The following is a 26,165-nucleotide window of genomic DNA, read 5'->3' on the forward strand; positions in this document are numbered from 1 at the left end:
GTTAGAGAGTCCTGGGCCCTGCTGGGCTCCCAGGGCCTCGGATGATCGGGGTGAAAAGTGGGGAGAAAGAGCCTGGGCAGCCCGAGTCCCTCCCTCACTTGGGAGAAGAGGTCCCCGACGGCTCGAGGGGGCAGCGGGCCCAGCCAGGTCTCGCTGCGGGAGCGCCCCTCAGAGCTTAGGCTGCGCTCCTCCCCCGCCCGTGGCCCAGGTGCCTGCGGGAAAGAGGCAGGGTCGGGTCGCTAGGTCGGCGGCTCCCGCGCGGCCCGCCCACACCTAGGGGTCCGGCCGCCACGCCGGGCTAAGCAGGGCCGGGTCTGGGGCCCCGGGCGGGGAGAGCCCGCGGAACAGGGAAGGAGGGAAGACAGGAGGAAGAGCAGGCGGAGGGGGCAGCCTGCCTCCGCAACGCCTCACACACTTACAGACCCCAGCGCCGCCGCCTCCCACCGCCGGCCGGAAGTGTCCAGCCGTCCCCACGCCGGCGTCATGTCATCACATCCGCCGCGTCGCCGGGGCAACGGGGGCCAACCACTAACTGCAAGAGGGAGAGGCGAGGAGAGCGCCTCCGCGGATGGGAGGGCGGGGCCGGGGGCGGGGTGGGGCGCCCCCGCGCCCCCTAACCCCACCCCTCGGAAAAATACAAGGTGGGCGCTGAGGGTTCAAACCCCAACTCAGACCCTTCCCCAGTTAGGTAACTCCGGGAAGGTCATCTCACCTCTGCCCTTCTTGGCTTCTTCATCCCTCAAACGGGCACTATAGCCTCCTGGCATGAGGGGCCTGAGAGTCTCTGTAAGACTCTTAGTAGCCCTTTGGCTAATTAGGGTTTGGTTTGGGAAGGGATGGAGCCACGGAAATGATGAAAAGTGGGCGGGTTTCTCCGTGTCTGGGAGAAGGAAGAGGAGGAGGAGGGAAAGCAGGCCTGGGGCATCAGCCCCGGGCACTCAGTCATTACAACGAGGTTCTGAGGGCTATAACAGGTTATAGGGGTCCCGAGTTCAAATCCAGCCTTGGTGGCCCTGGGCAAGACACTTAAACACATTCAGCCTGTTTCTTCCTCTGTAAAACAGGGATCATAATAGCATCTACCTTGCCTTATGCATAAATCAAAAGAATATAATGTGTTTTGCAAACCTCAAAATGCTATATAAATGTGCTGGGTGGTGGTCTAATGTTCATAATGATGAATGAAACATCCAAAAAGCAACTGTGATTGAGATGCAATGGAATGAGTAAATTAAATTGTTGGAGAGAAGGATCTGGGTTCAGATTCTGCCGAGATGACCTTTGGACAATGTCCTTCCACCTCCCTGAGGGTCTTCACTTAACTCATTCTATTTCCCCATCCTAGCCTTCTCATCGTCCCATCCCCACTTCCTATTCCCATTCTCCAACAGATCTTGTTTCCCATTCTCTCCATCAACCTCTGGCCAAAGGTTCTACTTTGTTGGGCAGAAAAAGCTAGCATAGCCTGAGCTCTGACTTGAGTTGTTTTTAGGGAGTGGGAGAGAAGAGCCCACCTCTTCCCTCTCAAACCAGGATGGACACACATCTTTATATATATGTATGTATGTGCACATACATACATATATATGCATAAACATACGCACTCCCTAGTTTAGTCAGGAAAGTTCGCAAATAGGGGGTTTCCAATGAGCAGGAAAAAAAAGACTGCCTGCCCCAGCTGTCTTTTTCCTGAGGGAAAGAGGCTAAGGGAGAAGAAAAAAAGTGACTGGAACAGAAGGATTTATGCCAAAGCCAATACTAGGAAGTGAATAGGTAATGAGATGTTTTTTATTAGTGGGCCTGGGATTTAATTAGCTTTTGGCATCTAACAAGGACAAAGGAAGAACATATTTACCTGGAGATAGGCATATGACCAGTTTTAAGCTGAAATGGATGGGTTTAACCATTCATATAAAATTGCTAAGCCAGACATCATAGAAGGTAACAATTGGGACATATGAAGGATAACAGTGGTGGTTTCAAATAATTCATAAGATATGAAACCCAAGAAGATTGGCAGAAATCATTGTAGCCTCAGAAAGCTTTACATGAATATGTAGAGAGCATGAATAATAAAAAACTTGAAATTTTGACACAACTTTTTGGATACTCCAGATATCTGAAGGAATGTGACCCCTAACTGCAATATGGTACTTGAAAGACTGTTATTCAGCCATTTCAGTTGTGTCTAACTCTTCATGATCTCATTTGGGTTTTCTTTGCAAAGACTCTAGAGTGGTTTGTCATTTCTTTCTCCAGCTGCTTTTACAAATAAGGAAACTGAGACCAACATGGTTAAGTGACTTGCCAGAGGTCACACAGCTAGGAAATATCCAAGACCAGATTTGAACTCAGAAAGATGAGTTATTTAGTAACATAATCTTCCTTACTCCAGGCCCAGCACTGAACCTACTGTGCCACTTAGCTGCCCCCCTTGCACTACAATGTCACCTTATCGGGCAATTGGTCAACAAGTACTTGTCAGTCCTGGCTCACAGGGGTCCAACACAAAGAGACAATATGAGACCAGAGTAGGGCAATTCAGCAAGGTTTATTAGGCTCAGTAAAGGGGGGAGACCCAAAGCAGAGAGAGCTTGCAAAGGGTCTTGTTTGGGCAAGGGGAGACAGATTTTTAAGGGTTTGGGAAAGTTGGGGATGTAGAATTTAGGTGATCTGAGAATATCATTGGCTGTTTCAGGGGGGAGGCAATCGGTTCCCATGATTGTATAGTTCTTAGAATAGTACAGAGTATAGTTCATATCAATTCACATCATAAATTTGTCAGGTCACAGCAAGAACTGCTGCCTTTGTTTTGCAGCTTCAGCATATGCAGGGGAAGGGAGGTTGGTTAGGGGAAGGAAGAGAAAGGGGCTTGGGCCTATCAAGGCCTAGCAGTATTTATCAAGCATTTAATTTTTTTATCCCTTATCTTCTTTGTATCAATTCTAAGACTGGCTAGGGCTAGGCAATGAGGGTTAATTGACTTACCTAGGGTCATATAGCTAGATATTAAGGACCTATTCTGTACCAGGCATTGTGCTAAGCCCTGAAGATATAAAGAAAGGCAAATAAATAACATAGTCCTCATTACCATAGAGCAAAAATTCTAATGTGGGAGACTAAATAATAAGATACATATAAAATAGAAGAGCAGATAAAGGAAAAAAGAAGTCATTAACAGCTGGAGGGAGTGGTAAAGCCCTCCTGCAGAACATGGAGTTTTAGCTGAGTCTTGAAGGAAGTCAGGAAGACTAAAAGGCAGAGGTGAGAGGACAGAGTATCTGGTCATGAGGTGGGACACAGCCAGGACAAACATTCAGAGTCTGGAGATGGTTTAAAGAACTGCAAGTAGGCCAATGTAGCTGGATGATAGAAAATAGGAAGGGGACAGCTAGGTAGTTCAGTGGGTTGAGAGTCAAGTCCAGGGACAAGAGGGCATGGGTTCAAATCTAGCCTCAGATACTTCCTAGCTGTGTGACCCTGGGCAAGTCACTTAATCCCCATTGCCTAGCCCTTAGCACTCTTCTGTCTTGGAACCAATACATTAAAAAAAAAGGAAAGGAAAATGGGAAATCTGTAAAGGTAGAAAACGGCTCTAAATGGCAAACAAAGGACTTTCATTCGGATCCTGGAGGTAATAGGGAGCAACTGAAGCTCATTGACATGATCTCACCTATAGATTAGAAAAATTCCATTGTGGGCAGCTAGGTGGCACAGTAGATAGCCAGGCCTGGATTCAAGAGGACTTGGTTTCAGATTTGACCTTGGACACTTACTATAACTATGTGACTCTGGACAAGTCTTAACCCCCATTGCCTAGCCCTTCCTGCTCTTCTGTCTTAGAACTAGAACTTAGTATCCATTCTAAGACAGATGGTAAGGGTTTAAATAAAAGAAAAATCCAGTTGGCAGCTGAGTGGAGGCTAGACTGGGGTGGGGAGAGACTTAAATCAATGAGACCAGTTAGCAAGCTATTGTAGTAGTCTAAGCCAGAAGTTCTGTTTTGGACACATCAAATTTGAAATACCTACAAGATCTGCAATTGGAGATGACCAAGAGACAATTGATTAATAGGTAAAACAAGCTTTCTCTCATCTCTGGCCTGAGGGAAGAAATTTCTCTTGATCTTAAATTTAGGACCTTTTCTCTAGCTAAAAAAAGCTCTAACATTCCAGTGAAAGACAGGGGCGCTCTAACCAGTAACTGAGAGTTTTAAAAGACTGCAATTGTAGGACATAAGATAGAAGACCTTCACCGAAGGACAGAAGTCAGAAGTAAGAAACCGCAATCAAGAAATCATTGGGCAGACAGCTAATGGCTCAGTGGATTGAAAGCCAAACTTAGAGGCAAGAAGTCTTGGGTTCAAATCTGGTCTCATATTTCCTAGCTATGTAACCCTGGGCAAGTCACTTAACGCTCACTGCCTAGCCTTTGCTGCCCTTATGCCTTGGAACCAATATACAATATTGATTCTAAGACAGAAGGTAAGATGTGTTTAAGAAGAAAAGAAATCTGATTACTTTGAAGATGATAGTTTTACTTGAATGATAGGGTCAAAATTGAGATTGCAGAAGATAGAGAACTATTGTTGGCTGAGAAAGAAGGAGTGATATAGGGCATATCAGGAATGACTGGATTGAAGGAGGAGTTTTTTGGACATGGGAATCATGGAGGGTGTTTATAGGCATCAGCAAAGGAGTCAGTAGATAGGGAGAGATTGAAAATTAAACTGAGAATGATAGTGAAGGCAATTTTTTAAAGAATTCAAGATGTGATAAGATCAAGAGTGAAAGTTAAAGAGTTTGTCTTGGCAAGGAGAAGGATCATTCCATCTGAGATGAGAATAAAGAAAATAGCAGAGGTCTGGGTCTGTATCCCAAAAAGATAATAGAAAGAGGAACAGACCTACTTGTACGAAAATATAGCAGCTCTTTTTCTGGTGACAAAGACTTGGAAATTGAAGGAATGTCCATTAACTGGGGAATAGCTGAACAAATTGTGGTATATGATGGTGATGGAATGAATACTATTGTGCTATAAGAAATGATAAGTAGGATGATTTCAGAAAAAAATTGCAAAGACCTACATGAACTGATGCAGAACAAAATAAGCAGAACCAGGAGATTACTGAATACAGTAACAGCAATATTGTTAGAATATCAACTGTGAAAATTTAGCTACTCTCAGCAATGTTGAGGACAATCTGGGATAATCCTGAAGGATTTATGATGGTGAATGCTATCTACCTCCAATGAAAGAAGTGTTGGAGTCATCTTTCACATCAGTGTATTTATAGTTTTATTTTGGGGTTTTGGTTATGTATGAGTGTGCTCTTACAACAGTGACCAATATGGAAGTGAGTTTTGCATGACAAATATTAAATTAAAAAGAAAGATATTGGGGAAATGTGTGTTACGAGATAAAGAGAGGGAGAAAAGGAAACAATACATCAAAGGTCTCAAATTATTCAGTTAATTATGAAACATGATTACATTTGTATAATAATTTTTTAAATTACTTCACTGATAACATGGCAGAAAGAATCTGTGAGATGATGGCTAGGAAGTGTCTGAGACCAGATTAGAAACCAAGACTTCCTACGACACAATATCCTTGGAACTCAGAAAGATGGAGGAATTTCTTTCCTACCTCCTTTACATGCCATGCTTGTTTGTGGCCCAGGAATGCCAAACTTCTTTGGCTTTGAGTTTATTGATCACTTAGGATAGCTTCTAAGTTTCACCGAATATCAATTTTGCTGTGAAATTTATAGAAGAGTTGTTTTATGTGAAAATGAAAACAGCTCAGAGCTAGAAGTATCATCTTTGTAAATGATATGGTAGTAATTTCAGATGTCTGTATTGCATTTGAAGACTTTGCCATAAAAACTCAAGTTTTGAACTTATGTATTTCAATTTGATATGCTAAAAAGAACTCAATGTTACTATCTTTTCTGTTTACATTATTGTAATCTTAATCCAGAATTTAACTGAATATAAAAACATGATTTCTATATAGTAAATTGAACTATAAAGGTAACCTGTACACTAAATTAAAAAAAAAAAAAAGAACCCATGACCTCTTGTCTCTAGGCCTGGTTCTCAATCCAATGAGCCATCTAGCTGTCCCCTTTATGTTTTTTAAAAAATTAACCTGTTTATCATTTCCAATATCTTCTGCCTTTGCACAGATTGCCCTGCATGCAGTCCTTTACCTTTTAGATCTGATATGTGGGAGATTGTCTTGACCTTGAGAGAGAACAAACATTAGACAGCAAATAATGGAAAGGTGTGGAGTTTCTATCCCTGATGACATTCAAGAAGAGACCAGACTCTGTCACCAGGACTTCAGTGAGAGCTGAGCCGACAGATCTCCTGAGGCTTCCCAGCTCCAAGAATTCTGTATGATGTTTACCCTGCAGTGATGATATATTCCTTCTTCTGACAGCTTCCAACTCCCCTTTCTCACCTAGGATTTCCACTCTCCCTGACAGATTAAACCACTGGGCAACAATAGTCCTTTTCAAATGATACTTTGAAATTTATACTTTCCTCCTGTCCTGGGGCTTAAACAAGTCCATGAATCCTGAAGAATCCAAGTCCCTAGTTCTCAGACAGGCCTAAGGAGTTGCGTGCAGACTCAGAGTCTCCCATGCTGATTTACATGCCTTTGACCTGCAAACTAGCAATTACCACCTGCAGGAACAGTGATCTCACCCTAACTAGCACCTCAGCTGAACATAGCATCAGCCTGGTTGTCTGTAACCTATGATCCCCAGATAACTTGACCTCTGAGCAGCTTTACATGGATTCCTTGTGTGTTGCAGTATACCATTCAAAAAATGGACCAGGTTAAAGCAAAGGGAATGGGAATGAGGTGCCATTGTGGGAAACCTTTTCCCAAGAGACCCAAGCTACTCCCTCCTCCTTTCCTTGTAGCCACCTGAAAAGAGAAAGAGTTCGAGTGACCCAGTGCCTCCTGATCCCTGCATCCTGATAAGCTTGGGCAGCTTCATGTTCAATGAGATTGACTCCCAACGAGATATCACTCCCATGCTTTAAAATGTTGAGTGACTCCCTAGAAAATCTAGGATAAAATACAAAGCCTTCAGCCAATGAGGACATTGGAAGATCTTTCCATGTTTTTATTTTCTTAAAACCCACACCTTTCATCTTAGATTCAATACTAAGGCAAAGGAGTGAAGGACTAGGCAATAGAGATTAAGTTACTTGCCCAAGGTCATACAGCTAGGAAGTGTTGGAGGTCAAATTTGAACCCAAGACCTCTCATCTCTAGACCTGGCTCTCAATCCACTGAGCCACCTCACTGCCCTGTTTCCATGTTTTTTTAGAAATGAACCTGCTTGTCATTTCCAGTATCTCTTACCTTTACAAAGATTGCCCTGTATGCCTGGAGTCCACTTCTTCCTGACCTCTAACTCTTAGAAGCAATACCTTCTTTCAAGTGCCACCTTGGTTTACTTGAATTATTCTGACTCCCATAGCTCCCACAGAGATCAAGCCATACTGACCTTCTTTCTGTTGCACACACCTGACATTCCAAGGACCAACTTTTTTTTTTTAATTTAGAATATTTTTCCATGGTTACCTGATTCATGATTCACACACACACACACACACTCTTTCCTCCCCACTCCTGAAGCTGACAAGCAGTTCCACTGGGTTATATATATGTATCATTATTCAGAAACTATTGCCTTGCTATTCATGTTTGCAGTAGAGTGATCTTTTAATCTATGTGTGTCACCCTGCCTCAAACATTTTTCTTATAAACAACATATAGTTGGATTCTGGTTTTTAATCCACTCTGCTATCTGCTTCTGTTTAATGGGTGAGTTCATCCCATTCACATTAAGTGTTATGATTACTGGGTATTGCCCTCCATAATATTATCCCCTTTAGATCCTGTTCTATTCCCTTTCACTCTGTTCCTCCTCACCAGTATTTTACTTTTTGTCACCTCCCAATTCCTCCTCCTTTCAATTACACCCCACTTCCTGTGACAGAGGTTGGCACTAGAGAAAAAGTGCCAGGCTGAAGAGTATGTGAAATTGATCACCTCGATGGGGGAGGGGCCTCAGGAGTTTTGGAATCTTGGAGGAGAAGACTGGCTGGGGAAGAGAAGTGAGGCTCCTAGTCGGGAGAGGTGGATAAAGACTTTCTCCTGAGGGTTACCCACTTTTCCTGCTGGTGACTGGAAATCTTTCCCCCCAACACTTCCCAATTGAAGAGACTTACTGAAGAGAAACCTGAGCAGACTTTACCTCAACTCCTGTTGCCTAGGGGTGAGTCAACCTGACTTTCTCTCAGGGGGCTCAGGCTGCCAAGGCCTGAGTTTCCCCCAAACTCGAGGAGGGAAAGAAAAGGGTTTTAGATAGGGACCCCCTTTCCCCACTTCCCTTTCCCATTCCTTCCCTGCTAGTCATTCTTTGTATTATCTGACTGAGTTAACATTAAAAGTTATCTGTTCCCCAAGCTGAGTGTGAGTGAACAGATCAAGGGGAGACCCTTTGGTCTCAAGAGGAGGGACAAAGGGGAATTGGGGAGAGCAGCTTTAGCTAAGGAGGGAAGGCAGAAGGGGTAAATCTTCAAACCCCCTCTCCTCTCTCTGAGCTAATCCTAAACATCAGCTGTCTCCTCTGTACCTCGCTTTGAGAAGGGGGGGTCTCCACTCTTTCCCCTCTCCACACTGAAAGACAGAATCCTTTATAAAAAGATGGCACTCCAGATTTAAAAGAACCCCATTTATTTAAAAAAAAAAAGGCTTTAGTGACTGTCACCAACTGTCATCAACTGTCAATTGTGAATTTGTTGTCAATTACAACTCCTGAGGTGAGCAGCCTTAGTCATTGACTCTGCCAAGGAGTTTCCACACAGGATCAAACATCTTGATTCCTGGTGGGGGGAGTACAAGTCAGTTACCAACTGCCACTCTGGTCAGTTACAAAACTGAGGAAGAGAGGCTATTGTAAAAGGAAGGCTATACTAGGGCTGTCAGCTTATAGGATCTAGCCATCTTAGGTCTTGTCTAGAAGCAAAGCTTGTAGGGATAACAACTATTTTCTAACTGTTAACTCCTGGCAGTTAGAGCCTAGAAAAGATCTAATGTCAAACATGTTACAATTAATACTGTGGTCTGACGTGTTAGGAATAATTGCCATTTATTGGGGCTACTGTATCATTTATAATACAGTGGCAGGGATGATAGACAATGTTCTGGGGACATTAACCAATATGACTATGGAATGGACACAGTTACCAATGAATTATCTAGATGTGAATTACCTCTGGCAAATCATACGCCAAGTCTATGTTGTGTTCATGGCAGTGACTAACATCTTAAAGAATGTCAAAGCTGGTGCCAACCTGATCTTCCAAAACAAAACTGCACATAGTCATTGATAATAGATTAGAGGAATTGCTTGGTCAGATCTCTATTATAACGGAGATGTGCCAGGATTACATGCAGAGAAAACAAGGCATGGGGAAGGGAACCAATGAGGAAACTGGGGACGTGATGGGACAGGTAGAATGAGTCCCGCAATTGACATCTAAGATGGTAACGTTAGGTCCACTGTCCATTGACCATGCATTCCTTCTAATACCAGGGTGTCCAGACAACCTTTTGGGACGTGATTTTCTTTGTAAAATTGGGGCAAGTTTACAATGTGAGCAATCAGGGAGCATATATCTCCATTTACCAAAAAAAAAAAAATCCCTGAAACATTATCCTCTATTATTTTTGGGACAGCTTGATGCGACCACTGATCAGTAGCAGGTTATTACATCTCTTTATGACATTCCTACAGACATTCCACAGGATGTATGGGCAGCACATAAGAATGATTATTAAATTGGTACAACCAATAAAGATAAAGGTCTAAGACTGTATACCTCCCAAGATCCTTCGGTATAAGCTCAGCAAAGAAGCTGAAGAATGCATAACACCTATTATCAACAGCTTGCTGGAGCAGGGCATATTGAGACACACAGTGTCAGAATATAATAGCTCAATACTAGCTATTAAAAATAGCAAGCCAAATTCTGATGGTACAGTAAATTGGCAATTTGTGCAGACTCTCAGAGCAATCAATAATATAATCAAGAAAAACCATACTATCACACCATCTCCCAAGGACATTATTTATGAGATTCCAAGCAATGCATTATTGTATACCATAATTGACTTAAGCAAAGCATATTTTACGATTCCTCTCCATCCCAATAGCCAAAATATATTTATATTCTCATGGAAGAAAATAAGCTCTGCTGGACTCATTTAGTGCAGGGCTGTTGTGAGAGTGCATCAATTTTCTGCCAGCTGCTGAAAAGAGACCTAGAAAATATAAAATTCAAACCCAGCAAACTAGTGCATTATGTGGATAATTTGCTTCTAGCATCCCCTGATGCAAAAACATGCCTAGAAGTCTCAAAGAGGCTGCTAATCGAATTGTTCAAAAGAGGACAAGGTCTCAAAAACAAAGTTGCTATGGGTTTGCCCAAAAGTCAAGTACCTGGGTTTTATGCTTAAAAAGGGCACCAGGAAAATATCCAGTAAGAGAATAGTGGGTATACAGAAACTAGGTATTCCATGTACAAAGAAACAACTTGGGGCATTCCTGGGCATTACTGGGTTCTCATGTCATTATATCTCAGGATATTCATATATTTCCAAATGTCTCACAGATCTGACAAAAGATGAGGTTGAGGAGTCATTGAAGCTCACAAAAGAACATCTACATGCTCTGCCCACTTTAAAACAAGCTATCCTAACAGCTCCAGCCCTTGGCATTCCAAATTATAACAAAGATTTTCATGTATATGTCCATGAGGCTAAGGGTATAGCTTCTGGAGTGCTAGCCCAATATCTAGGATTGAGTTTAAGACCTATTGTATATTACAGTGCAATTTTGGACCCAGTGGCAAAAGGCTTGGTGCATTGTCTGTGCAGCATTGCTGCTGCTGCCCTCATGGTTAAAAAAGCTAATGAATTAGTGTTGGGATGCAAGCTCCATGTTTACTCTGTACACCAACTAGAAAAATTGCTAAAATCACAGAGTAGGCATGCATTTACATCTGCAAGGCTATCTCAATACAAGCTCATTTTGTTGGCAAATGACAATCTGTTTTTACATAGATGTGCACCATTGAATCCAGCCACATTAATCCGTGACCTACCATTGGGAGAAAAGCCTATATACGTGATTGCACACAGACTGTAGAAATAGTACATAAAACCAGAGAAGATCTGAAGGACACACCACTCAATGATCCGGACCTTCAGATATATTCGGATGGTTCTTCATGTGTTTTCAAAGGCAAAAGAATCACGGGGGCTACAATTGTGATGGGGGACAGGACCCTCTGGTATGCGTCGTTACCAAGTAATGTCAGTGCTCAAGGAGCCGAGCTCAGAGCCCTCATAGAAGTGCTGGTGCAGTCCAAAGGCAAAAGGGTGAATATATATGTGGATTCAGCTTATGCCTTTGGAATTTTCTTTGCCACGGGAGAAACTTGGAAGAATAGGACATTTGTCACAACATCTGGAAAAAGGATAGCATATGAGAACCTCATAAACCAACTCTTAGAAGCAGTGAACTTACCAAAGGAAATGGCAGTGATCCATTGCAAGGCTCACTCCTCTGGCAAGGACGAGGTAGGGTGATAGAATTCGGTACCCACTGAGTATACTCGTTTTACCCTCTCTGAGCCAGTTACAATGAGAATAAAGTTTAAGCATTGCCTGTCACCACCCTTATCCTCCCCTCTCTGTATTGATGTTTCTCGCCTTTTTATGTGATATAATTTACCTCATTCTATCTCTCCCTTCCCTTTTCTCTCAGTGCAACCCTCTCTTTGAGCCCTTGATTGATTTTTACATGTCATTCATATGCATACATATCATATCATACAACCTTTTGCTCAAGTTCTACCTGCCTTCCCCAACACACACAGAGACACACACAGTGGAAAATAAGCTTTTTGAGAACAAAACCTAATTAATTTAGTATCTTAGATTGTTGTTGTTGTGGGTATTTGTTTAACTCGGCCTTTGGTTTCATTGGCATAGGAAACTCCCAAGGAAGAAATTTCTCCCACTAATGAAAACCAGCAAATGGTCAGCAAAAATGCAATCTTTAAGAATAATTTTAACCAAAAAAAAAAAAAATTTAAGTGGATTGTCCAGGATCAGATAGAACTTGAACCTAGGTATAACTGGCCAACTCACTACATACTACACAATACTGTCTTTCATAGGAGATGCTTAATTAACATTCATTGAATTGAATTAAATTAGATGGAAAACAAACAGATGTATTTCTTTTTTCTTTTTAAACCCGTACCTTCTATCTTAGAACTAGGTATCGGTTCCAAAGCAGAAGAGCAGTAAGGGCTAAGCAATGGGGGTTAAGTGTCTTTCCCAGGGTCACACAGGTAGGAAGCGTCTGAGGCCACATTTGAACCCAGGATCACTCATCTCTAGGCCTGGCTCTCTATCTATGAGTTACCTACCTGCTCCTACATGACAATATAATTCCATATATTCTCCATAGCCACGGTGGTAAAATGGGAATTTATATTTGTGCAAATTTATATTTCTATAGTTCTTGAGCCCTGATTAGGGCTTTTAAGCAACTGGAAAACAAAGTGAATGCCGATGATCAGAGCATGGCTAAACAAGTGTGGTACATGAATGCATTGAATTATTACTATGTAGAAAGAAGCAATATAATGAATATGGAGAAGGAAGGAAGTGAATAAGTATTTATCTAATGCCCAAAACGTGCAAGGCACCATGCTAAATGCCTTTTTACAAATATCTCATTCAATCTTCACAATAACCCTTGGAGATAAATAGTTATCACCATTTTACAGACAAGGAAACTGAGGTAAAAAGAGGGTAAGTGATGTGCCCATAGTCGGACAGGTAGGAAGTGTCGACAGACTTTAACTTGAATCTTTCTGACTCTAAGCTCAGTAGTCCACCCACTACACCACCCAACTGCTCCTGAAAAGCATGGAAAAGCCTTATGTGAACTGAAACAAAGTAAATCGAACCAGGAAACCAGTACAAGGGATGGCTACAATAGTGTAAGTAAGGACAACAAAACAAAACCGAGTGCTACAGTATAGCCAAACATGGCTCCAAAAAAGAGATAGAAGAAGCTCCTTCCCTCTGCTTCTTTCACACTCTTTAGCTGTTGGTTAGTTTTGCTGAACATTTTTCTCCTCTTTTTGATTCTATGGGGACACTAAAGCAATAAGCATTTATTTAGCACCCACTATATGCCAAGCATTGTATTAAACACTTTACAAATATTAGTTAACTTGATCTTCACAACAACTATTGTTATTCCCATTTTACAGCTAAGAAAACCAAGGCAAATAGAGATTAAATGAATTGTCCATGGTCACTTAGCTAGTAAGTATAGGAGACTGGACTTGAATTCAGGTCCTCCTGACTCTAGAGCCAACATTCTATTCCTTGTGCCACCACCACCTCTAAGGGCTTGTTCTCTAGGAGGAGGAAGGGAGAAGGATACATTGGGAAATGAAAGTGATATAAAAGTTAAAGATATCAACAAAATGTATATTAAAATATATTAAAAAACAGTCTTCAATTGGCAGAATGAGCTCAGAGAAAAGACACTTATTGAAATCACACAGCACGAGTAATTACAAAATATGCTTCCTATTAACTTGAGGCATGCTCTTGGGCAAACACAATGGTGTTGATGAGCAGATGGGGCCCACACATAGGCCAGTCTAGTAGAGAGGACAAAGGGAAACTCACCTCTGGCACTGCAGGGCCCCAGTGCCTTTCTTACTATATCTAAATACTGCTCTACCTGGACGGAGGGTCTCTGCTGGACACGTCACTCTATTGGACATCTCTGAACTTCCATTCTGTTGGGCATGTTGCTTTGCTATTACTAGTGGGAAGGTGGGGAGAGGAAAAAGAGAGAATTTCCCACCTTCTTAGTCTCCCATACTATGGAAAAGACATAAGGGAAAATGCAAAGCTTTTGAGAGCTCAGCTCTTCCTCCATGACCGATTCTCTTCTTAGTTGTGAGAAATGATGTTCTTCTCAACTGCCTCCCTAGAGAATGTGTCTTGCTTTTTTAAGGTCATCATGGGCATGACTGATCTTTCATTTAGCTATCCCGTAGCTTCATCAAGAAGTTAACCAAGGGGCAGCTGGGTAGCTCAGTGGATTGAGAGCCAAGCCCAGAGATGGAAGGTCCTGGGTTCAAATCTGATCTCAGATACTTCCCAGCTGTGTGACCCTGGGTTTAACCCCCATTGCTTAAGTATTACCACTCTTCTGCCTTGGATTTAATACACAGTGTTGATTCTAAGATGGAAGATAAGGGTCTTTTTAAAAATGTATTATGGTTGCTTTCCTTTTTTGTTTGATATTATTACTGTCACTCCCAATGACTTCTCTCCCAATAGGATTCTTCTTCCAACAAATAAGTATGGACAATTTAATACATTTCCCCAAAGAAATGGGAAATTCTTGGTTACTCGTGGTATAAATAACATTAGTATGAGAATTATCTTTTGCTACTAATTTTCAGTATGACCTTGGACGAGTGACTTCCTTACCCTAGGCATGTTTCTTCATCTGTAAAATGACAGAGTTGAACTAACAGTCTTTCCTAGGTCAGTATAATCTACTATTATACTTCAGTTATTTTATGGGCTAAATGGGTTTATGAGGTTTGGGGTCCTCCTAACTGCCACATTTCAGATTGTTTCTATGGGAAAATATCTTCCATGGGTAGTGTAGTAGAGTGGGATACAGTGTTGGACCTAGCATCTGAAGTCCTGAGTTTAAATCTTGCCTTAAGGAGTTATTGGCTACAGAATCACAGGCAAGAGAGCTTTGGGTTCTTCATCTATTAGATGGGATAATACTTGCATTACCTACCTTAGAGGATTGCAAACCATAAAATATTGGTTATTGTTGTTAACTTTAGGATCATAGTTTGTTTACAAGATGGCAAAATACCTTATTGTCTTGCAATGTTCTCCCTCTCAGACTAGGTACACCACAAAGCCAATTATTGGGTGGTTTTCTTAACTGTTCCATGTACACATGTCTTGTGTCTACCATAAAGACTATAAGTTCCCTGAGAACAGGGCCTGAGAATTCCCTCCTTTCAAACCCTGCCAGTGTAGTACATGAACCACACTGACAGGCACAAAGGACTATGTGTTCAAGGTCAAGATTCACAAACATTGGCTCAGGGGTTCTGAGATACATTTTTATTATTTCATGGATATGTTACATAAATGTTTTGGGATGCTTCAGTTATTCTTCCCACCTTCCACCCCAGACTCTCAGGACTGGAGGAGACCTCAGAAGTCACATACATAGTCCAATTCATACTCAAGCAGGAATCTCCATTTCAACGTTTCTAATAATTGGTCATTTAACCTCTGCTTGACGAGAACATTCCACTCTGGGATATTTCTAATTATTAGGAAGCTCTTCCTCACATTAAACAGAAATCTACCTTCCTGTATCTTCTGCTCATTGGTCCTCATTCTTCAGCCAAGCAGAACAAAACAAGTCCTTCCACCACACCAGTGGTCTTTTCCCAAATGATATGCAATACATTAAATACCAAAATGCTGAGAGCTTGAATACAAGAACTCAATGCAAGTGGATGAGCAAGAAGGCTTAGCAAATTGGTTAAAGAAAGGGAGCAACTTCTAATATGATTTACTCCATTCTCTACCACCTGACTCCAGGGGTCTTCCTGGACCCTCGAGTCCCATTTCTCCAACCTTCTATTAGGTACAACTCAGTCACTTGCTCTTCAGAGAAATATATAAAAAGAGGCATTCAAAGGCAAGAAGTCTTTGTGATTAAGGTGGTCTTCCTTGTGGAACTCACTAGACCAATAAGACATATACTGAACTTGGAAGAGCTTCCATGATACTATAAGAAAGGGACTAGTTCATGATTTTCCCATGCTTGTGGCGATATGGAGTATTTTTCTGAAGCTGGGCTTGGCCCAATGCCAACCACATACTTGTGACCTATCTGTTGAGTTCCCACCTGGAAGGTCTCTCCCTCAAACCCATCTTGAATTGTCTGGAAAAGGACTCAAAGTTTCCTTCCTTTCTGCAGAGTGGAATAAATCTGCCCACACCCTGACGGAATGAGACAATCCTAGTGGCTGATTTCATGTCTGCTCTCTTCTCTCAGAGAGTTCTCAAAGACCTTGCCTGAAGTTTTCAGAGGCCCAGGGACTCTCTTGTCCCCAGCCAGGTCTCTTTAACCAAAGAACAGCATAAGCATTCTGTCAGTGGAGCACCTAGGCCATCTGGGCAGTCCAGGGAAGACCATAGCATTCTAGCCTGGAACCTCCAGTCCTCCTAAGAGCGCAACTTTGTCTGAAAATGCTCACAGGGGATGTGCTTCATTGTCAACCCATAGACAGGGGTCAGGTCCACTTTCACTCCAGAGGGGACACTGAACTCCATCCGATGCAATAGGATGGACAGGAAAAGGAAGACTTCCCACCGAGCAATGGTCTCTCCGATGCACTTCCTTTTCCCCAGGCCAAACATAATCACCTTCTCACTCAGGGCCTTGTTGATAGTTCCGTCTACACTGAGGAATCTTTCTGGTCGGAACACTGATGGGTCTCCCCATATTTTCCTGTCACAAGAGGAACAACAGATGAGGCAGGAGTTTGGGAGACAGGGCAAGGGTATCCAAAAAGATGTCAGAGCCCTAGATCCAGGCTAGAGCTGGGGGAGAAGGGGGGTAGGTAGGGGGCAAGGATGATGGTGTGCATGAGTAGGTACCCTGCCTTGTAAGCCCCTTCCTCAAGGGCTTAGCCCAGTAAAGACCTGAGATCTAAGACCTAGCCTCTTGAGGATGGCCCAGCAGGGTTTGCAGTAAGAAGGTCTCTAGTCCTTCATTTGTTTCATGGTCATCATCAGACAAACCAAAGGCTTTCCACCAAAGGATTTTCCCCATCAGGTCCCAGGATGACTTACGGGTCATGGTTAATCTGCCATTGATTCACAAAGACGCAGCGTCCCTTGGGAATGTAGAAGCCATTCAAGGTTATGTCTCTGGTTGTGCTGAGTGGGGCAAGAGATCTCTGTTAGACTTCGAAAGGAAGTCAGGGAGCAATGGGTGTGTCCCCCATAACTTCCCACTTACTCCCTTCCCACAGACTCCTGGCTGCCACTACCACTGTTCTCTTTCCTCAGCAATTACTAGAGGATTAGAGGCCAGGAGAGACTGACACCCACTTCCCTGCCATCCCTTACGTCCCAGAGAAATCTGGATTTGTGGATAGGGAATGATTCTCCTCTCATCATCTCCGTCCTCCCAGAATGGCCTGATTTTGTCTTATTACTGGTGACTTCTGGGTATTAAGGGGAATGCAAAGATAAGGTGTGCAGACCCCATCCTTTTGCTTACAAGGTCTCACCTGTGGGGAATGGTGAAGGGGAGGAAGGAAGAATGCCTGAAGGTTTCAAGGATGAAGGCTTCCATGTAGGGGAGCTGAGTTTTGTCTGAGAGCTGGGGCAACCGCTCTCTGCCAATCACCGTGTCTGCAAGACAGAGAAGAGTCAAAGGGAGCAATCTCAAAGCCAACCCTGCTGTTGGGTCCCAGAAAGATTCAAGAAAGGTTTTGCCAGTCATTCCACCTACCCAGCTCCTCATGGATCTTCTTCTGGACCTCAGGCTTTGCTATAAGGTACATGAGACCCCAGGAAATAGCTGTGGTGACAGTGTCAAAGCCTGGACAGAGCAGAAAGAATAATAACAATAATTATAACTACCGTCTGCGTAGTTTTAAGGTTTTACATGTATTGTACCTTATAATAAACCTTAAAAAGAGGTGCTATTATTAACCCTATTTTACAGACAAGGAAACAGGGGCTGAGATAGGTTAAATGGGCATCATCTGAGACAAGATTTGAACTTGGAAGTCTCCTGACTCCAAGTCTGGTGCCCCAAACACTCAGTTCCCTGGATTTGGGTGACACAATATAGTCTTTCCAAAGGCTTTCGCTATTGTTAGGCCCTTAGGTCATTAACACACTCTTGTCATATAAGGAGAGCAGTGACTATTATTCTCATTTTAAAGATGCAAAAAATCGAAGCTCAAAGAAACTAAGTAACTAGCCTCAGATCATTCCAATGTATCACTGCTAGGACTGGGACCAGCACCCAAGTAGTCTATGTTCTTTTTTTTTTTTAAACCTTTTTACCTTCCATCTTAGAATCAACACTTTTCTAAAAAAATCAACACTAAGCATTGGTTTCAAGGTAGAAGAGTAGTGAGGCCCAGGTATTTGGGATTAAGTGATTTGCTCAGGGTCACACAGCTGTGAAGTATCTACAGCCAGATTTGAACCCAAAACCACTAGACCTGGCTCTCTATCCACTAAGCCAACCATTTTCCCCTTATCTAGGTTCTTTTTCCACATGAAAGAGCCTCCCAGATATGAGCACAGAAAAACCAGCCCTTTTCAGACGTAGCCATTTCTTTGGAGTTGCTCGTCATAAATCTTCTCTTAGGTAGTGCCCTGGGTGAGACCTCAAGAATTGTGGAGAAAAACTTTGCTCCATGATCCCTAATTCCCAAAACAAAACTCCCCCAGAACTTTCCTGGAAGAAAACTTGTCCCTAAATAAACAGTAGAAGGGTGTCTTCATGGCTATAGGAAACTACTGAAAGCCACAGCTGAATCTGAAATGAACAAGGCTAATTTGGTCTTGATTTCAAATGAGGCAGACTTAAAAACAGACATACTGGAAGATCCTATAGAACCTGGAAAAGACCTGCCTTATCCATAAATAGAGTGGGCTGTGTGAGTGCAATATGCTTTGAAGTAGGCCAGGAAGACCTCCTTTATTTCCCAAATATCCCCAATCCTGGCCTGTCATAGTGCCTGGAATTCTACCATTAGGGCTTTATTCCTCTGCCTTAACATGCAACATTTCTAGGAGGGGGTAAAGAATGAAACACTAATCAGACATGAACACCTTAGGGTGACTTAGTCTACCAGATCTTTTCCAACTAGGGATCAGATAAAAGCAGGCAAGGAGGGGAAAGCTAGATGGCTCAGTAGATTGATAACCAAGCTCAAAGACTGGAGGTCTTGGGTTCAGTTCTGGCCTTAGACACTTCCTAGCTGCGTGACCCTGGACAAATCATTTAAATCCCATTTCCTAGTCTGTACCTCTCTTCTACCTTGGAACTAATACACAGTATTGATTCTAAGACAAAAGTAAGAGTTGTTTTTTTTTTTTTAAGTAGGCAAGGAAAGAAGGAAAACACCAATAAGTTCTGATACAGAGGAGGGTAGAAAGAGGTATGGGAGAAAACAGTCATGGGTGGCCCCAGAGGGCAGTGCCTGGCCCTGAAATGTTGGAAGGTAGACCAGAGGAAAGATGAGGGACCAATCCTCCTCAATTGCACAGTTGGGGCCAACACTAGCAGTGGACCTGGGCATTTATAGGGCAAGATAAAAGACAGTTCTTACCGGCTCCAAAGAGGTCTATGACAACGTTGACAACCTTCTTTTCTGACAGCATGATGTTGGCATTCTCATCCAACTTCTTTTCTTGGCAATGTTCAATTAGGCTGTCTGTGATGTCCCGGATGCAACCCTGGTAGAGCAAGGCTAGAGGGTTAGGGCAGGCAGGATGCCAAATGCCAAACTGCTGCTGGTCTGCCTAGAGCAGTGGTATCATTTTCCCCTTCGAGTCACATTCATTCCCATCTCTGCACCTTTTCTCCAGGTACCCACCAACCCTGGAATGTCTGGTCCTTTCCTAGCCAAATCTCCCATTTTGCCAGATCCAAGTAAACTCCTATCTCTTCTGAGATACTTTTTCAGATCCTACCAAGCCTTCAATGATTGGTCCTTTTCTAAAGTCTTCTAGTATCCATTTATTACCTGAACCACTCATATGACTTTTTGTCTATAAGACTACCAGATATCGATAGCTAGTCTTCTCTTTGCATCCATACTGTGAGCTCCTAGATAGCAGGGACTGGGCCTTAAACCTCCCGAATTTCCCCAACTGTGCCATGAATATAGAAAATGCTCCATGAACATGTATTGGCTTCTTGGACCAAGTGGCTGACCCAAACCCTCAGGCTCCCAATGACAAGAGCACACACACACACAGTAAGACTCTCTATTCCTGGTTCTCTCTATCTAGGCTTGATGCCAATACACCTCCCCTTGGTTACCTTCTCAAACTTCCTGTAATGTTCCTTCACCAGTTTTTGTGTGAACGCAACAATTTTTTCATTCAGATCCCGGAAGGCTGTTATCTTGCTGTTGGGAAGGTATCGGAGTATAGGGATGAAATCAACTGGATTCCCAGAGGCAGCGACTTCACCAAATTTATTGCTCAGGCGGACAATATTAAGTAACTCTTGGTCATCATGGTCATAGCGCTGTCCAAAGCAGATGGCACAGATGACATTGGCCACAGATACCACTATGTACCTAACGGGGTCAAAGTGTCCCTTCTGCTCCTGGAACTTCTGGATCAAGTATTCAGCCTCCTTGATCACATGCTCCTCCAGGTAGCAAAAGGAAGAAGATGGGGAAGAGGAAATGGAGAAGGCCTTCAGAGCATTCTGGGTCAGCTTCCTTCGAGCGGCCCATACCTCCCCTGAGTCAGGTCCAAAAGACAAGGACTCTCCATCCAGGATTAAGGAGAAGCTGTAGAGGTCAGGCCGGCCCTTGAAGTCATCCCCTTGCTTCACCAGGGCATGCCGGATGGTTTCCAAACCACTCAGCACTAGCACTGGGGTGGAGCCAATCTGAATTTGCATCACATCCCCATACTTCTCTCTCATTTGGGTCAGGACCAAGTGGGGATTCTTCCCCAGAGTCAATACATTGCCAATCAGAGGCCAAGCCCAGGGGCCAGGTGGGCTTTTAAATCCCTTGGGGACCCTTTGATGGTAAGAGTCAATGATCCAGAAGACCAGGCAGAAGACAGCAGAAACCACTAGGAGCTCTGTGACAGTGAAGGATTTGGAGAATCCCAAAAAGGAAAGTATACTTGTCATCATCTTTGGTGTTTAGCAAAAACTGTTCCTGTTTGAGATGGAGGCAAGACGGGGAAAACCAAAACAAAACAAAAAAATCAAATGAATTGAGAGCCACATCTAGAAATGAGAGGTTCTGGGTTCAAATTTAACCTCATACTTCCTAGTTATATGACCCTGGGCAAGTCATTTAGCCCTCTTTGCCTTGGTTTCCTCATCTGTAAAATAGGTGGAAAAGGAGATGGCAAGCCACTCCAATATCTTTGCCAAGAACCCCCAAATGAGATTACAGAATGTGGGATAAGTCTGAAACAATTGAACAACAACAATCTATCTCGGGGATACAGGATAAAAGTCTGGCCCCTTTGATCCTTTGGGGAAAATACTCAGAGATCCAACCCATACATATACTTCTGTTTGAAGTCCAATCTTTAACAAGGAGAACAGGTCAATTAAATGACAAATGTTTACTAAGCACCTATTATGTCCTGGGCACCACCATGGTAAGAGGAGAGAGAAGGGCAGATTGGAGGTGTGCTAAGGGAACGGAATTCCTAGCCTAACTAGGCAGCTCAGCTCCCTTCCACTCAGCAGCAAGCTCCGGATGGGGTCCACTAGACCTACCAAAGCCTGAGTCTGGGCTGTGCCCATTCAACAGGTAAAGCACAATGGACAGTCCATTGCTAAGGGGAAAGATAGGAGGAGTGTAGTTATCCAATGAGCTCATTTAAAAAAAAAAAAAAGTAGATCCCTAGATGGAGAAATCCGGTCCATAGTTTCCCTCCCACTTTAGTCTCAATGAATGAATGATAAGTTACTACTCTATCAGTCCACGGTGGAGGGAATGGGACTACTCTGAGAGCTTTTGGCTGCAAAGAAACTCCTGCCTGGAATTCTGAATGAGCTCCTAATGTGAAGGGCTAAGACTAAGGAAAAAACACACAGTAGTGACTGCAGATACAGCTGGAGCAGCACTTCAGAGAAACTTCAGAGGCGAGCCAGCTCTGTACACAGCCCAGGGGCATCTAGCTCAGTATCCTAGCCTACTGCTTTGCAACTAGAAGATTCTCAAGGGATGTTTGCTTAGTGAATGAACCACCAAATAAATGAATAAAACTGTAGTAGAAATAGCATCACTCAAAAAGTTGGGAAATCAGGAGCAGCTAAGTGTTTCAGTGGATAGAGAGTCAGGCCCAGAGACTGGAGGTCCTAGGTTCAAATCTGGCCTCAGACACTTCCTAGCTGGGTGACCCTGAGCAAGTCACTTAACCCCCATTGCCTAGCCCTTACTGCTCTTCTGCCTTGGAACCAATTCAAAGTATTGAGTCTAAGATGGAAGGTAAGGGTTAAAAAAAAAAGACTAACTGCTTCATTTTTACTGGTGGGGAAACTGAGGCCCAAAGAGAGGCAGGGATTTTCTAAAAGCACATAGTTCATTAGTGGATAAGACAATAAAAAACTCCAAATTTCATAACATATGGTCCAGAGATTTTGTCATATTACAAAGAATCATAGAATCTCAAAGTTGGAAAGAAGCTCAAATGTCAACTAGTCCCATAGGTACATAGCAGAATTCTCTAATTTCCCTGAAAGTGGTCAAGCAGCCTCTATTTAAAGATCCTCAGTTATGAGATAAAAGTTGGGGGAGGCAGAGACTTATTACTTTCCAGGGAAACTTGTTCTGCATTTGGACAGCTCCAATGGATAGAAAGTTTTTTCTTACTAAATTTCCCTCTGCAACTTCCATACATTATCATTATTACTTCTGCTTTCTTTGACCAAGCAGAAGAATTCTAATCTCTCTTCCACATGACATCCCTTCAGCTGCCTAAAGGTACTGGTCAACATGCCTCTTCTCCCTCACCTCCATCAAGTAGTCTCTTCTCCAAACTAGACATACCTAGTGCTTTCACCGGATCCTTACATGATACAATCTTGAGGTCCCTCAACCACATCAGACACATTCCATTGGAAGTACTCCAGCTATTTAAGGGCTCTTTAAAATGTAGTGTCCATTACTACTGCAGATCTGGACCAACCAAGTATTTGTATTACATTATACTGTCAGCCAGACTAGGGAAATGAAGCTAATGTGTAACAAATAAATAGCCTGGATAAGAATGTCACCTGACAAATGATTGTCCTGTCTCTTATCCCCCCTTTCAAGCTAAGAATTCTGAAGGGCTGCTACAATTTCTGTAGTGGAGTTTCTAGTGCATCCTTATCCCCAGCCAGTTAGACAACAGAAGGACTAGAGAAAATCACCAAGCTTATCACTATGTTAGAGATATTTGGAGGCAGTGGCAGCTGGAATGGGAACCCCAGAGCCCTAAAAAGTAGTGCCTAGCACAGTTCCTGGCAGAGCATTTAATCCATGTTGAACAATAATAGTGGTGTAATAATTATATATATCCATATATATATGGAGCTCTAAGGCTAATGAAGACCCATTTTTCACAACAACTCTGTGAGTTAAGTAATGCAAGTATTATCACACCCATTTCACAGATAAGGAAACTGAGGCTAAAAGATGTGAAGTGATCCCCCTATCCAGGATCACACAAGCTGATAAAGATCAGAGCCAGGATTCAAAGCCATGTCCCCTAGGTTCAAGTCTAGTGCTCTTTCCACTATGTTAGCTACAAGAGTTGACTGCAGAACCCAGTCTCTTAGGGTTATAGAAGAATAGGACTGGGAGTCAGGACGCCTGGGTTTTAACCCTGGCCCAATTGGATTTACTGAATGTCTCTGGATAAGTCACTTGACCTGTGGAAAGGCCAGCCTTTCTTCCCTGATTACCATCAATTAGAGCCCTTCCTGCTCTAAAACCTGATGCTCTCCTCTTCCCCAATCTTGGATGCATTGAAAAAAATCAGAGGGCAGAGCTGTATTCCTTTATTATTCAGAGGAAGGAGGAGAGGACCCCAGCACTTACCTATGCCTGATAGCGGGGTATGCCTGGACCGAGAATCGGAGAAGTCTAAGACCAAGGGATCGCCCAGTCTTGACCCAAAGATACCAAGAAGCACTCACCTCCTTTGAAGGTGTGGAGAAGGAAGCTTTCAGCAAACCTTTATATGCAGCCCGCCTCACCCTTATTGGCTGAGGTGACTGGCAACGTCTCGGATACGCCCTCTGGTGGGGAGGGGCGGGGCCGAGTTAGTGGGGGTCTGCTGGGGGCAGGGAGGAGAATGTACCCCGAGTAGTAGAACAAGGATGTGGGTGTCTCTCCAGAATTAATGGCAGGGGTGCAGGGGAGCAGGAGGGATGGAATAAGCCTAAAGGGGTGTCCTGGCCCCGGGGTCCATTATTGGAGAGGGCACTCTTCGGCCCCCTTCCTGAGAGTGACCCCTCAAATAGAGGTAGTTCTTCAAGCCTAGAATCACAGAGTTTTCGGGGGGTGCAGGTGGTCAGTCCGAACTGGAGAAGGGTGGAAGGAACATTAGCCTCCCTTCCCCACCCCCTTCTTGAGAGTTTTAGGGCACCTGCAGTTTGCAAAGTTGGCGGAGGTGCTGATTTCTGGGGACTAAACATCTCCGGCCCCGTCCACCCCTCCCCCATCTAGCGCATACACCCCAACCCACCCCAAACACACAAGGACCCCGCGGGTTAGGAATCAATTGAAATATTTGTAAAAACGCCCAGCAAAGTGCCTGGCACATAGTAGGTGCTTAGTAACCAAGGCTTATTCCCTTCCACTTAATCTCCAGGAGAAGAACTGAGGAGGGTGGAAGAGGGGGCGGTGCTGGCTCCACTGGGTTCCCGCCCCCCGGGAGCGCTCGGTGGCCCTGCTCGCGTTATACAGTGTCCAGGTTCGCGTGCGAGATTTATCTCGCCTCCCCGGCCCTCGACCCCGGGGTCAGATATCAGCGGGAAGAAGAGGGAGCCAGTTAGGAGAGAGGGCAGCCGGGAGAGAAGAGGGGAGAATGAAGGGGGGGTGGGGTACAGAGGGTAAAAGAGGCCGCTCCTTCGGACCCAGCTCCAGCTTGCCCGAAAATCCTAGTTTTTCCGCGGGGCACTCACCGCCTGTCTTTCTAGGGCTGCCCGGACGCCTCGTACCCATTCTCTTAGACACATGCGACCCCAACCCGTTTTTCAGGACCTTCTGGTCTTTCTCAAGGCGGGCCTGACATTTTTCAAGTAGAAATTCACAAACCACGTTTTTAAAAAGCGCTTTGATTATATGCGTTTAAGCTTGACGAAAACGCGAAGTAAGCTTGCGTAGACAGGCGGGAATGAGCACAAAGCGTAGAGGGCTAGCCGGACCGAAAGTAGAGGGGAGCCCACGAAGGACCAAAATCCCCTCCCCTGTTCCGTCCCCACCCCCATCCCCGTACTCCTTTGTCCTTCCCGCCTCTTCTCCAAAGTCCACCTACAACACCACAAACTTCGAGACCTCGCCGACCCCAGACCTTAGCCAGCCCCTTACTGGCATCTTCGACCGCGCCATGAAGCCAGCCAGAGTTGGGGAGAGGTCTCCGAGTCCTCTACAAAATGAATGCGATACACGTATAACACGGATCAAATTGTTTGTCAACAGAGGAAGCTGGGTATCTCAGTGGATTGAGAGCCAGGCCTTAAAATGGGAGGTCCTGGGTCCAAATCTGGCCTCAGATACTTCCTAGCTGTGTGACCCTGGGCAAGTCACTTAACCCCCATTGCCTAGTCCTTACCACTTTTCTGCCTTGGAACCAATACCCAGTATTGATTCCAAGACGGAAGGTAAGGATTTATTTTTTTTTTTTAATTGCTTGCCAGCTCCGGGTCTGGGGAGGGATGGAAAGGAAGGAAACAATTTGGATCATATAATTTCGGTAAACTTATGTGGAAATTTATTATTTATAGTCGATAAAAATAAAATATCTTCACAAAATGGATGCGACCCGCTTCAACCCCGTGCCAGAAGAGATGATGGGCTTAAAATGCAGAATGAGAGGGGCAGCTGGGTAGCTCAATGGATAGAGAACCAGGCTTAAAGACAGGATCGTCCTCAAATCTGACCTCAGACACTTCTTCGCTGTGTGACCTTGGGCAAGTCACTTACCCCGCATTACTGTTCTTTCGTCTTAGAAACAATACTTAGTAT

General features: G+C 43.7%; 2 protein-coding genes and 1 long non-coding RNA gene across 4 annotated transcripts in view; 1 reads left to right on the forward strand and 2 right to left on the reverse strand.

The window, feature by feature from the left end:
* The window catches only part of EDC3 (enhancer of mRNA decapping 3), a 66,282-nt gene extending 65,761 nt beyond the window's left edge, over positions 1-521 (reverse strand). The window contains exon 1 of one of the 2 annotated variants that reach the window (XM_001379444.4): positions 420-521. The gene's annotated coding sequence lies outside the window, so the exon portion shown is untranslated. The remainder of the gene's footprint in view (positions 1-419) is intronic. The other variant, XM_007478165.2, reaches the window with a different exon arrangement.
* LOC103105335 (uncharacterized) lies at positions 484-12,510 on the forward strand. Its single transcript, XR_459981.2, has 3 exons — positions 484-641; positions 6,191-8,305; positions 11,158-12,510. It is a non-coding gene; the product is annotated as an uncharacterized LOC103105335 (long non-coding RNA).
* Positions 12,511-15,272: 2,762 nt separating this feature from the next.
* On the reverse strand, positions 15,273-24,474 carry LOC100029871 (cytochrome P450 1A1). The gene is made up of 7 exons (XM_001379482.3): positions 24,015-24,474; positions 20,267-21,128; positions 19,551-19,677; positions 17,711-17,800; positions 17,487-17,610; positions 17,044-17,130; positions 15,273-16,699 (listed from the first exon to the last, which is right to left on the reverse strand). The coding sequence occupies exons 2-7, from the start codon at positions 21,101-21,103 to the stop codon at positions 16,414-16,416; spliced, it is 1,551 nt and encodes a 516-aa protein (XP_001379519.2). The 5' UTR covers positions 21,104-21,128; positions 24,015-24,474; the 3' UTR covers positions 15,273-16,413.
* Between the last annotated feature and the right edge of the window lie 1,691 nt (positions 24,475-26,165).

The sequence above is a fragment of the Monodelphis domestica genome, chromosome 1, assembly GCF_027887165.1.
Source record: "Monodelphis domestica isolate mMonDom1 chromosome 1, mMonDom1.pri, whole genome shotgun sequence".
Taxonomy (NCBI): domain Eukaryota; kingdom Metazoa; phylum Chordata; class Mammalia; order Didelphimorphia; family Didelphidae; genus Monodelphis; species Monodelphis domestica.